At 42.8% G+C, this 13,052-nt stretch overlaps 1 protein-coding gene across 1 annotated transcript in view; it reads left to right on the plus strand.

Moving 5' to 3' along the window:
- Nucleotides 1-5,852, plus strand: part of pcsk6 (proprotein convertase subtilisin/kexin type 6) — a 156,446-nt gene extending 150,594 nt beyond the window's left edge. Inside the window, 1 exon segment of the mRNA XM_052515977.1 lies at nt 4,797-5,852. Within this exon segment, the coding sequence (XP_052371937.1) occupies nt 4,797-4,894 (98 nt within the window). The 3' untranslated portion in view covers nt 4,895-5,852.
- The last annotated feature ends 7,200 nt before the right edge of the window (nt 5,853-13,052 follow it).

Genomic DNA, 13,052 nt, shown 5'->3' on the forward strand with positions numbered 1-13,052 from the left:
TGGGAGAGAGTCAGTCAGAGGGGAGTTGGGAGAGAGTCGGTCAGAGAGGGGAGTTGGGAGAGAGTCGGTCAGAGAGGGGAGTTGGGAGAGGGGAGTTGGGAGAGAGTCGGTTAGAGGGGAGTTGGGAGAGAGTCAGTCAGAGAGAGGAGTTGGGAGAGAGTCGGTCAGAGAGGGGAGTTGGGAGAGGGGAGTTGGGAGAGAGTCAGTCAGAGAGGGGAGTTGGGAGAGAGTCAGTCAGAGGGGAGTTGGGAGAGAGTCGGTCAGAGAGGGGAGTTGGGAGAGGGGAGTTGGGAGAGAGTCGGTCAGAGGGGAGTTGGGAGAGAGTCGGTCAGAGAGGGGAGTTGGGAGAGGGGAGTTGGGAGAGAGTCAGTCAGAGGGGAGTTGGGAGAGAGTCGGTCAGAGAGGGGAGTTGGGAGAGAGTCGGTCAGAGAGGGGAGTTGGGAGAGAGTCAGTCAGAGAGGGGAGTTGGGAGAGAGTCAGTCAGAGGGGAGTTGGGAGAGAGTCAGTCAGAGAGAGGAGTTGGGAGAGAGTCGGTCAGAGAGGGGAGTTAGGAGAGAGTCAGTCAGAGGGGAGTTGGGAGAGAGTCGGTCAGAGGGGAGTTGGGAGAGAGGAGTTGGGAGAGAGTCGGTCAGAGAGGGGAGTTGGGAGAGAGTGGGTCAGAGAGGGGAGTTGGGAGAGAGTCGGTCAGAGAGGGGAGTTGGGAGAGAGTCAGTCAGAGAGGGGAGTTGGGAGAGAGTCAGTCAGAGGGGAGTTGGGAGAGAGTCAGTCAGAGAGGGGAGTTGGGAGAGAGTCGGTCAGAGAGGGGAGTTGGGAGAGAGTCGGTCAGAGAGTGGGGGTTGGGAGAGAGTCGGTCAGAGAGTGGGGGTTGGGAGAGGGGAGTTGGGAGAGAGTCAGTCAGAGAGGGGAGTTGGGAGAGAGTCAGTCAGAGGGGAGTTGGGAGAGAGTCGGTCAGAGAGGGGAGTTGGGAGAGAGTCGGTCAGAGAGGGGAGTTGGGAGAGGGGAGTTGGGAGAGAGTCGGTTAGAGGGGAGTTGGGAGAGAGTCAGTCAGAGGGGAGTTGGGAGAGAGTCAGTCAGAGGGGAGTTGGGAGAGAGTCGGTCAGAGAGGGGAGTTGGGAGAGAGTCGGTCAGAGAGTGGGGGTTGGGAGAGAGTCGGTCAGAGAGTGGGGGTTGGGAGAGAGTCGGTCAGAGAGGGGGGTTTGGGAGAGAGTTGGTCAGAGAGTGGGGGTTGGGAGAGAGTCGTCAGAGAGTGAGTGTTGGGAGAGAGTCGGTCAGAGAGTGGGGGTTGGGAGAGAGTCGGTCAGAGAGTGGGGTTTGGGAGAGAGTTGGTCAGAGAGTGGGGGTTGTGAGAGAGTCGGTCAGGGAGTGGGGGTTGGGAAAGAGTCGGTCAGAGAGGGGAGTTGGGAGAGAGTCGATCAGAGAGGGGAGTTGGGAGGTTGCCATGTTTATGAGGTTGCCATGTTCATTCGGTTACCATGTTTATGAGGTTACCATGTTCATTAGGTTACCATGTTCATTAGGTTACCATGTTTATGAGGTCACCATGTTCATTAGGTTACCATGTTCATGAGGTTACCATGTTCATGAGGTTACCATGTTCATGAGGTTGCCATGTTTATGAGGTTACCATGTTCATTAGGTTACCATGTTCATTCGGTTACCATGTTTATGAGGTTACCATGTTCATTAGGTTATGAGGTTACCATGTTCATTAGGTTACCATGTTCATGAGGTTACCATGTTCATGAGGTTACCCATGTACCATGTTTATGGTTACCATGTTCATTAGGTTACCATGTTCATGTTCAGGTTACCATGTTCATTAGGTTACCATGTTACCATGTTCATTGAGGTTACCATGTTCATAAGGTTACCATCATTAGGTTACCATGTTCAACAGGTTTATGAGGTTACCATGTTCATTAGGTAACCATGTTTATGAGGTTACCATGTTCATTAGGTTACTATGTTCATGAGGTTACCATGTTCATTAGGTTACCATGTTCATAAGGTTACCATGTTCATTAGGTTACCATGTTCATTAGGTTACCATGTTCAACAGGTTACCATGTTTATGAGGTTACCATGTTCATTCAGTTACCATGTTTATGAGGTTACCATGTTCAACAGGTTACCATGTTCAACAGGTTACCATGTTCATTAGGTTACCATGTTCATTAGGTTACCATGTTTATGAGGTTACCATGTTCATTAGGTTACCATGTTTATGAGGTTACCATGTTCATTAGGTTACCATGTTCATAAGGTTACCATGTTCATTAGGTTACCATGTTAATTAGGTTACCATGTTCATTAGGTTACCATGTTCATTAGGTTACCATGTTGGTCCGCTTTATGTCTCACCTGCCTGTTTCTGCATTCTACAACCCTAACGGCCCGTCCAAAAAGGTTAGGTAAAGAATGAATGAGAAGAGTCTAGGTCTGTCTTGCTAAGCCTTACTAAGCCACTATCCGGGGGATATAGAGCTGTAATGTTGGCTGTTTCACATACTGTAGGTGGCTATCGAGAAATCTTGTGAAATGTTTGTTTATTCTGTTTTTACAGTGGCGGAGTTCGTCCAATTGGATGCACTCAGCAAGATATTGGATATAGGAATAGACACACTGCTTTCCAAACTTGGGTTCAAATACAATTAGAAATCTAAAAAAAAAACTTTCAGCTTTTGCTTTTGCCTGCTCGGAGTGCCAGATGGTCAGTGTTTACAGTTTTGGGACTATTCTATTGGCCGATTTCACCAGGCAAGCTCAATCAAGCACAGATAAAGTATTTTATATTATTTCAAATAGTATTTGAACACAGGTCTGCTGCCTTCTGCAAACCTCGTAGCTCGTTCCCCAATACTTTTTTAAAAGAAACACCCCTATGTTTGTACCTTTAGGAAATGTTTCATGTTCAGATTCTCTCACCGTAAGTTTTAGTTACTTTCAGTTGTTGGGCCCTGCGGGGTGCTCGCTCACTCAGGTCTCCAGGGGTGTTTCTCAATTGCGTGCCGCAGGATGTGAGAGGAAGGGATGTGATTTGGTTTTGAAAGAGCAACTAGAGTCCATGGCTGTAGCAGCCTGTGAGCTATATAAGGGAGTGAGGGAGGGAGGGAGGGAGGGAGGGAAAGGCTATGGGCCCTAGTCAAAAGTAGTGCACGACATAGTGAATAGAGTGCCAAATGGGACGCACTGAAAGTATTGGCCGAGCAGCCATAATGTTGCTATGAGTAAACAGTGCCTTTGTATGGCCTCACCAGGGCCTCACACCTCCATGGGAGCTTTGGTATAACAGGGAACAGGATTGGTCTGGGGTCCTCTCTGTGGTTAACAGGCTTCTCTCTCTGCACCACGGATTCTCTACAGTGACCCAATTCCACCACCGGACTAGAAAGAATATTCCAACAGAGTAGAGGGGTCATAGCAAAGTGAGAACGGATGTGGGAAAGGAGGAAGAGGAGAAAGGAGGAGAGGGGTCATAGCAAAGTGAGAACGGATGTGGGAAAGGAGGAAGAGGAGGAAGGAGGAGAGGGGTCATAGCAAAGTGAGAACGGATGTGGGAAAGGAGGAAGAGGAGGAAGGAGGAGAGGGGTCATAGCCAAGTGAGAACGGATGTGGGAAAGGAGGAGAGGGGTCATAGCAAAGTGAGAACGGATGTGGGAAAGGAGGAAGAGGAGGAAGGAGGAGAGGGGTCATAGCCAAGTGAGAACGGATGTGGGAAAGGAGGAGAGGGGTCATAGCAAAGTGAGAACGGATGTGGGAAAGGAGGAAGAGGAGAAAGGAGGAGAGGGGTCATAGCAAAGTGAGAACGGATGTGGGAAAGGAGGAGAGGGGTCATAGCCAAGTGAGAACGGATGTGGGAAAGGAGGAGAGGGGTCATAGCCATGTGAGAACGGATGTGGGAAAGGAGGAGAGGGGTCATAGCCAAGTGAGAACGGATGTGGGAAAGGAGGAAGAGGAGGAAGGAGGAGAGGGGTCATAGTAAAGTGAGAACGGATGTGGGAAAGGAGGAAGAGGAGGAAGGAGGAGAGGGGTCATAGTAAAGTGAGAACGGATGTGGGAAAGGAGGAAGAGGAGAAAGGAGGAGAGGGGTCATAGCAAAGTGAGAACGGATGTGGGAAAGGAGGAGAGGGGTCATAGCAAAGTGAGAACGGATGTGGGAAAGGAGGAGAGGGGTCATAGTAAAGTGAGAACGGATGTGGGAAAGGAGGAAGAGGAGGAAGGAGGAGAGGGGTCATAGCAAAGTGAGAACGGATGTGGGAAAGGAGGAGAGGGGTCATAGCAAAGTGAGAACGGATGTGGGAAAGGAGGAGAGGGGTCATAGTAAAGTGAGAACGGATGTGGGAAAGGAGGAAGAGGAGGAAGGAGGAGAGGGGTCATAGTAAAGTGAGAACGGATGTGGGAAAGGAGGAAGAGGAGGAAGGAGGAGAGGGGTCATAGTAAAGTGAGAACGGATGTGGGAAAGGAGGAAGAGGAGGAAGGAGGAGAGGGCACGGAAAGGGTAGAATTGATGGATATGGAGAAAGGATGAGAAAGGAGATCTAGGAGAGGAGGGGACAAGGAGAGGTTATGAGGAGGGCAGAAGGGAGGGGGCTGAGAGTGGAGAAAGAGGTGAGGAGAGGGCATTTTTGGAGGATGACTGGGAAAGGGGGTTTGTGTAGTAGTAAAGGATTGGCACAGTAAGTTTGTATAGGGGAAGGGAGGAAAGTGTGGGAGAGGACATAGCTGTGTGTATAATCTATGAAGTCTCTCTCTCTCTCTCTCTCTCTCTCTCTCTCTCTCCCTCCCTCCCTCTCTAGCCGACGAGGTGTTTTGTGAGATGGTAAAATCCAACCGGCTGTGTGAGAAGAAGCTGTTCCGCCAGTTCTGCTGCAGAACCTGTCTGATGACCGGTTGAGAATCCTAGTAGAGAACCTGAAGAGTGGAACCTGGAGAGGAACCCTGCGTGGAACCCACCACTTCCTCATCCACTGTACATTTCCAAACTAGCTAATGTTTGTGTCTGAATGAAAAGAAAGAGTGAATAGGTCTTCACCAGGGTTGGGGTCAATTCCATTTTCCTCAATGCATTCCTGAATCCACTGAATTGAAATGGAATTGACCCCAACCCGGAACAAACACTATTCCTCCAATCAATTTTACCCCGCAAAGGGTAGACTTGATTTTCATACGATACATACAGTATTTTAAAGTTGTCTTTTTTATTTAAAAAACAACATACATGTAACATGTATATTTTGTATTCTAATGCTGCATTGTTGTAAAGTACAGTACTTTTTACAATGACACGTTAGTGGATAACTATTTGATTAAACAACTGTGTTTTGGAAGTGAAGCTGGTTGATAAACCAACAGCATCACTCAAAATGGGGATGGTATTTATAAGGCACCAAGTGGAATAAGACAAACTGAAACATGAAGGGACTACTTGAACGTTTCTGTTTTCTGTTGTGTCCTACCGAATACGACCCTGATCAACTTTTTCATACTTAATATACAAACTTCCTCACAAAAAAAATGTTTATACTGTATAAGGCTTTTAGTTTTTTTTATAAAGCAATATGTAAAACAATGAATTACTGTAATTGTATTTACATTTTAGCAGACACTATTATTCAGAATGACTTACAGTAGTGAGTGCATACATTTTCATGTACTGGTCCCCGTGGGAATCACACCCACAACCCTGGCGTTGCAAGCGCCATGCTCTACCAACTGAGTTACACGGGACTATTACTGAATACTGTACAATTCCTGTATACTGTACCATTTACAATGCTGTTGTACATTTTAGAATGTGTATTTTATGTTTTTATCGTTTGTTTTTATGAAGGAAATAAAATACGTACATTGTGTATGATATCTTTTTGCATAGAAATGTTTGACACAGGCTTTCAAACTCAACCCGAATATGACTCATCAGATTTCGACAAACCAATTCCAAAACAATACAAGGTGTTTGTGAAGTCAACATTGTTGTTAAGTTGTGTCTAAAGCCTCAGGCCTAGATTCAATCAATTCACCGTGTTTCGCCGATGTCGGAGGTGGAACTGCGTTGGAGCTGTCACATCCACAAGTGGTGTCCTGTGTCAATACTATCCTAGACATTGGATACACGGAGTCGCAGAAACGGGCGAGCTGACAACGTCGCGTCAACAATGGGGCAGAAGTCGTGACATACACGGAGTCGCAGAGACCGGCGAGCTGACAACGTCGCGTCAACAATGGGGCAGAAGTCTCTGTGTTGCTGTGAATCTGGATGGCCAGATAACTAGCAACAATGACAAGAAGCTGCCGTGTGGGGAATCGTAGGTGGCTCGTTTCAGCTCGTATATTGATTGATACCATGTTGTTTTGAGGAGTTTTGACTGCTCATGTCTAAGCTGATATGGCAAATTCGCGAGCTAGCTAACAAACAACTGTAATGTATCGGTAACGACAATAAATGCTCATTTTGCAAGTTGATTTATGTTTTTAATAAACATTGTGGAGGTAATATAGTTTACATGTAAACAGTCGAAGCCAACCCTGTCTGTGTTGCGCACCCGTCGGTTTTGTTGATAAAGAACCAACTGTCTTTTAGTAGAAATCCCATGCAACACAAGTTGGCCACTGGAATGTGTGATGTAATCTTCACTTTGATAAGGCTGATATAGATCGTTATTATTTTGTTGAATGATTTTAAATGTAAATGTAATTTCTATATTGCCTACACTTTCTCGTTCTGAACTTCTAAAGCCAGTGGAAAGGGTGTGGCTTCGTGACAATGACCACATGAGCAGTCGCTCACTGATTTGACAGCTCTAACGCAGTTACTCCTCCGACATCGCCTAAATAAAAACAATGATATGCTATGCAATTGTCGGTTAACGCTGAACTGATTGAATCTAAGCCTCGGTTTTCACCAGCATGACTTAAAGATCATTTCATCAAGCTTGGCACATTACAATGCGTTCTCTAATTGAAAACACCTTGCAGTGATTTCACTTAATCTCTTGTCCTTTACATTTGCATACCTTCTTACTAACATGATGGTTTAAATAGGATTTAGTGTCAAAATTCTGATCACTTCAGGGTGTCTGATCACACCATGCTCTCTGGAAATCATGTTCGTTCCAGCTTTTTCAGTCTAATGCTGAAAACACACAACAACCCCACAACTATGTCTGACGTTGCAATTTACAAAAATGTCCTGTGGTAATCCTAGTAAATTTAACACACAGTCAAATATTCCTTTGGTACCTCTCCTGTGGTAGTCTTGTGGTACTCTGGGTTATTCCTGTGGTACAAGATGGTTATTCCTGTGGTACAAGATGGTTATTCCTGTGGTACAAGCCACAAGCATTAGTGAGGTCGGGCACTGATGTTGGGCGATTTGGCCTGACTCGCAGTCAGTGTTCCAATTCATCCCAAAAGTGTTTGATGGGGTAGTGTTCTCCTGGCATCCGCCAAACATAGATTTGTCCATCTGACTATCAGATGGTGAAGTGTCATTCATCACTCCAGAGAATGCGGATGAACAACATGGCATTGCCCGTGGTGATCTTAGGCTTGTGTGCTGCTGCTCGGCCATGGAAACCCTTTTCATGAAGCTCCCGACAAACAGTTATTGTGCTGACCTTGCTTCCAGAGGCAGTTTGGAACTCGGTGGTGATTGTTGCAACCGAGGACAGATGATTTTTACACACTATGCACTTCAGCAGTCCCGTTCTGTGACCTTGTGTAGCCTAACACTTCGCGGCTGAGCCATTATTGCTCCTAGATGTTTCCACTTTACAATAACAGCACACAATAACAGATGGTGCTACATTGAAAGTCACTGAGCTCTTGAGTAAGGCCATTCTACTGCCAATGTTTGTCTATGGTGATTGCATGGCTGTGTGCTCGACGTTATACGACTATATGCAACGGGTGTGGCTGAAGTAGCCGAATTCACAAATTTGAAGGGGTGTCCACATACGTTTGTATATACAGTATATTTTGGACCATTTTACCACACAAATGTGTTATTGCTGTGGTACAAATCCTGTGTGGTTTTAGTTTTTTAATGTGGTCATTCTATGTTTTTTGTGTGGTTATTTAGTGGTACCACATGGTATGGTACTTTTTGCATTTTATCTATGTGAAACTGATCTGTAAAACGCAACTCACAAATGTGAGGCAACTCACAAATATGTATATACATGTGCCATGATCTATTGAATTGATGTCAAGTATGCCTTTCAAAAGTGAAATATTCTTAATTACATTTGACACCTGGGCTCCAGACGAAGTGTATAATGAATAAAAATAAACATTACACTTCTAAAAAAATATTACCTGTCTTATTTCTCCTGAAAGTGGCTGTTTTAACATTTGAATGGTCTAATTTGTCTAATCCTACTCAGAACATGATATTGAGTCACCTATTAGCTACATTTTGAGGATGATTCTGTTTAGGCAGTATGGTACCACAGGAATAGTTTGCCTTTGATGATTTCTGTCAAATACTGCAAGATTACCACCACATTACCACAGAAAAAGACATTATCACCACATTTTTTTTTACTGTTGTGGTAATTTACCACATTACTTGTATTCTTGTGGTACGGTACCACAGGACCTTTCTGGTTTATTCCTGTCATTCTGACAGGTTTTAATGAACATGTTGCCTCAGTGGGATAAATCAGGGTCACACAGAGTGTTACTTAGTAGCTTTAAACAATTCTACTTTGAAACAAAAGTATATACCACACACACATGGTTATGATCTTTAAAAAAAGAAGACACCTGAGACACCTGTACCATGCCAGATATGGAGTTGAAATGTATTCCATTTTGAGTTTGCATCCCAATATTACACTTTACACATCACAGAAGGCAGAAATATAATAAAACTGTTTGACATAGAAACACAAGATTTTCAGTGTTTTTGTTGTTGTTTAAATAATGTTGATTAATTATGAAATTATGAAAAATAGTAATAACATTTTACCCATGGGGCCAATAGCGGGCGTGGTCATTTGGCTTCATGATTCTTGTGGTACTTTCTGATCTGCAAATTTGGACACACCTACTCATTCCAGGGTTTTTCTTTCTTTTTTAATATTTTCTACATTGTAGAATATTAGTGATGACATCAACACTATGAAATAACACATATGGAATCATGTAGCAACCAAAAAAGTGTTAAACAAATCCAAATATATTTTATATTTCAGATTATTCGAAGTAGCCACCCTTTGCCTTGATAATAGCTTTGCACACTCTTGGCAATATTTGAGGTGTGTTCTTGAAAACAAGCACAAAAGTGACAATTTCATGCAGCGCTAAAGATAATTTTTAAGACTCACCAAAAGTCTTAACTGTAGTTAGTAATGCCATGATTTTGAGAGCGGAAGGGCAGCCTGCCCAGCAGTGATGCACAGTGCCCATGGAGCAAGAGATGTGCCTTTTGTGCCTGTGAATGTCATATTTAGAAACAGAGAAAACCGATTGGGTTACTCCATTTAGTTGAATTTTATTTTTAAAAACAAGCATAGCCCACCCGCCCCTTAATCAAGGCTGGTTTAGCAGCTTCACATGGAGTATCTTTTTATCCTGGCATTACCTAAGGAGCCTATATTAATAAAGGAGTTTAAATGTTCTACTGAGTGTGCCTTGAAATAATTTGGAGGTTTTTGCCCTCTAAATGTATTGCTTTTTCATTATTCACAATTCATATACAGTACCTGCATACTTGATTTCACTTGTTCAGTAGACTATCCATTTCAAAGAGTGTCCTATTACCAAAGACGCACCCCTCCAAACTATTCAGTCCTCCTATAATGCCATAGCAACTGCAGATTTTTTTGAGAATGTGCATTGCACATAGGTAATGATACAATTGACAGGAGCCTAGTCTTTTTTTTCTAGATATGTCAATGTTATATGCAAAAATATATTTAGGCCTATGTTTGCGCACAGTGCCTTGGAACAATAGATGTGATTTATGACTAGAGGTCAACCGATTATGATTTTTCGACGCCGATACCGATCCCGATTATTGGAGGACCAAAAGAAAAGCCGATACCGATTAATCGGCCGATTTAATTGTATTTATTAATTAATTAATTAGTTTATAATAATGACAATTACAACAATACTGATTGAACACTTTTATTTTAACTTAATATAATACATCAATCAAATCGATTTAGCCTCAAATAAATAATGAAACATGTTCAATTTGGTTTAAATAATGCAAAAACAAAGTGTTGGAGAAGAAAGTAAAAGTGCAATATGTGCCATGTAAAAAAGCTAACGTTTAAGTTCCTTGCTCAGAACATGAGAACATATGAAAGCTGGTGGTTCCTTTTAACATGAGTCTTCAATATTCCCAGGTAATACGTTTTAGGTTGAGGTTATTATAGGAATTATAGGACTATTTCTCTCTATACCATTTGTATTTCATATACCTTTGGCTATTGGATGTTCTTATAGGCACTTTAGTATTGCCAGTGTAACAGTATAGCTTCCGTCCTTCTCCTCGCCCCTACCTGGGCTCAAACCAGGGAAACATCGACAACAGCCACTCTCGAAGCATCGTTACCCATCGCTCCACAAAAGCTGCGGCCCTTGCCGAGCAAGGGCAACAACTACTCCAAGTCTAGCGCACCCCACTAGTTTAGCTCACCCCGCTAACTAGCTAGCTATTTCACATCGGTTACACCAGCCTAATCTCGGGAGTTGATAGGCTTGAAGTCATAAACAGCTCAATGCTTGAAGCACAGCGAAGAGCTGCTGGCAAACGCAAGAAAGTGCTGTTTGAATGAATGCTTACGAGCCTGCTGCTGCCTACCACCGCTCAGTCAGACTGCTTTATCAAAAATCAAATTATAGACTTAATTATAACGTAATAACACACAAATACGAGCCTTAGGTCATTAATATGGTCAAATCCGGAAACTATAATTTCGAAAATAAAACGTTTATTCTTTCAGTGAAATACGGAACCGTTCCGTATTTTATCTAACGGGTGGCATCCATAAGTCTAAATATTCCTTACATTGCACAACCTTCAATGTTATGTCATAATTTGGGCCAGGCGGCCCAAACTGTTGCATATACCCTGACTCTGCATGTAATGAATGCTAGAGAAGTGACACAATTTCCCTAGTTTAATATTGCCTGCTAACATTAATTTCTTTTAACTAAATATGCAGGTTTAAAAATATATACTTTTGTGTATGGATTTTAAGAAAGGCATTGATGTTTATGGTTAGGTACAGTCGTGCAACGATTATGCTTTTGTTGCGCTTTTGTTAAATCATCCCCGGCTGTCTTTGTTAGGAAGAAATAGTCTTCACAGTTCGCAACGAGCCAGATGAACCAAACTGCTGCATATACCCTGACTCTGTTGCAAAGAACGCAAGAGAAGTGACACAATTTCTCTAGTTAAAAGAAATTCATGTTAGCAGGCAATATTAAATAAATATGCAGGTTTAAAAATATAGACTTATGTATTGATTTTAAGAAAGGCATTGATGTTTATGGTTAGGTACACATTGATGCAACAACAGTGCTTTTTTCGCGAATGTGCTTGTTAAATCATCCGTTTGGCAAAGTAGGCTGTGATTCAATGATAAGTTAAGGCACCGCATTGATTATATGCAACGATTATATGCAACGCAGGACAAGCTAGAAGAACTAGTAATATCATCAACCATGTGTAGTTAACTAGTGATTATGTTAAGATTGATTGTTTTTTATAAGATACGTTTAATGCTAGCTAGCACCTTACCTTGGCTCCTTGCTGCACTTGCCATGCAGTCTCCTCGTGGAGTGCAATGTAATCGGCCATGATCGGTGTCCAAAAATGCAGATTACCGATTGTTATGAAAACTTGAAATCGGGCCTAATTAATTGGCCATTCCAATTAATCGGTCGACCTCTATTTATGACATCATGCTTCTGACCCCATTCTATTTATAAATATTGTTGTTGTTTTAAAAAACATATTACTTGATTTGATTAAAAACCAAGCATAGCCTCCCCTCAATTAACAACAAAAACGCACGCCCAACCATAGGGCAAAACAGATGAGGTTGCCTGAGATTGTTGACAACATGTAAGCTATATTTCATCTTCAATGTTTATTGAAAACATAAATACATTTGCACAGTGTGTTACGTCTGTCGTTAGAAGCAGACCAAGGTGCAGAGTGGTAGGCATACACTTTCCTTTTATTTTAAATGACACCACAAAAACAACAAAATACAAAAACGAACATAAAGCAGTGCAACAGCTACTACACACAAACAAGATCCTACAACTGAAGGTGGGAAAAAGGGCTGCCTAAGTATGATCCCCAATCAGAGACAATGATAGACAGCTGCCTCTGATTGGGAACCATACCCGGCCAACAAAGAAATAGGCAAACTGGAATGCCCACCCAAATCACACCCTGACCTAACCAAATAGAGAAATAAAAAGGCTCTCTAAGGTCAGGGCGTGACATAATGACTATTTGTTGTCTCTCAAATACATCATTACAATTGTTGGTTAGCTAACTAGCAATTTTTTTGCCATATTAGTGTTGACATGAACGCAGTCAAAACACCTCAAAACAAGACATGGTATCAATAACATGGTGAAACAAACTGAAACAAGCCACGTACGATTCCCCACATGGCAGTTTCTTGTCATTTTTGCATCCAGAATCCAGAATCAGAACAGGCTAACTTCTGCCCCATTGAAGCGCGCACATCATTTTTGTAAAGTTGTCAGCCAACCCATCAGCCAACCCATCAGCCAACCCATCAGCCAACCCATCAGCCAACCCATCTATGCGTTCACCAAATAGCAAAGGGTTTGGCTCGCGAGATTGCTTGGAAATAAATATGAATCACCAAGCTATATTAAAAGATCAAGTTTCAGACCAGCAAAACAGGGAGCGGTATTGTATTTGTTATCATTATTTTAGCTAGCATCTAGTATTATTTTGGATGTGTGTAAAAGCCTCCATAGTCTACCTTCATTCTGCCCACGGGGAGCAGTTATGATGCCTGTAACTGGATTTACACATATCCTATTTG

This window comes from Oncorhynchus keta, unplaced genomic scaffold (assembly GCF_023373465.1).
Source record: "Oncorhynchus keta strain PuntledgeMale-10-30-2019 unplaced genomic scaffold, Oket_V2 Un_scaffold_3531_pilon_pilon, whole genome shotgun sequence".
NCBI classification, from domain to species: Eukaryota; Metazoa; Chordata; class Actinopteri; order Salmoniformes; family Salmonidae; genus Oncorhynchus; species Oncorhynchus keta.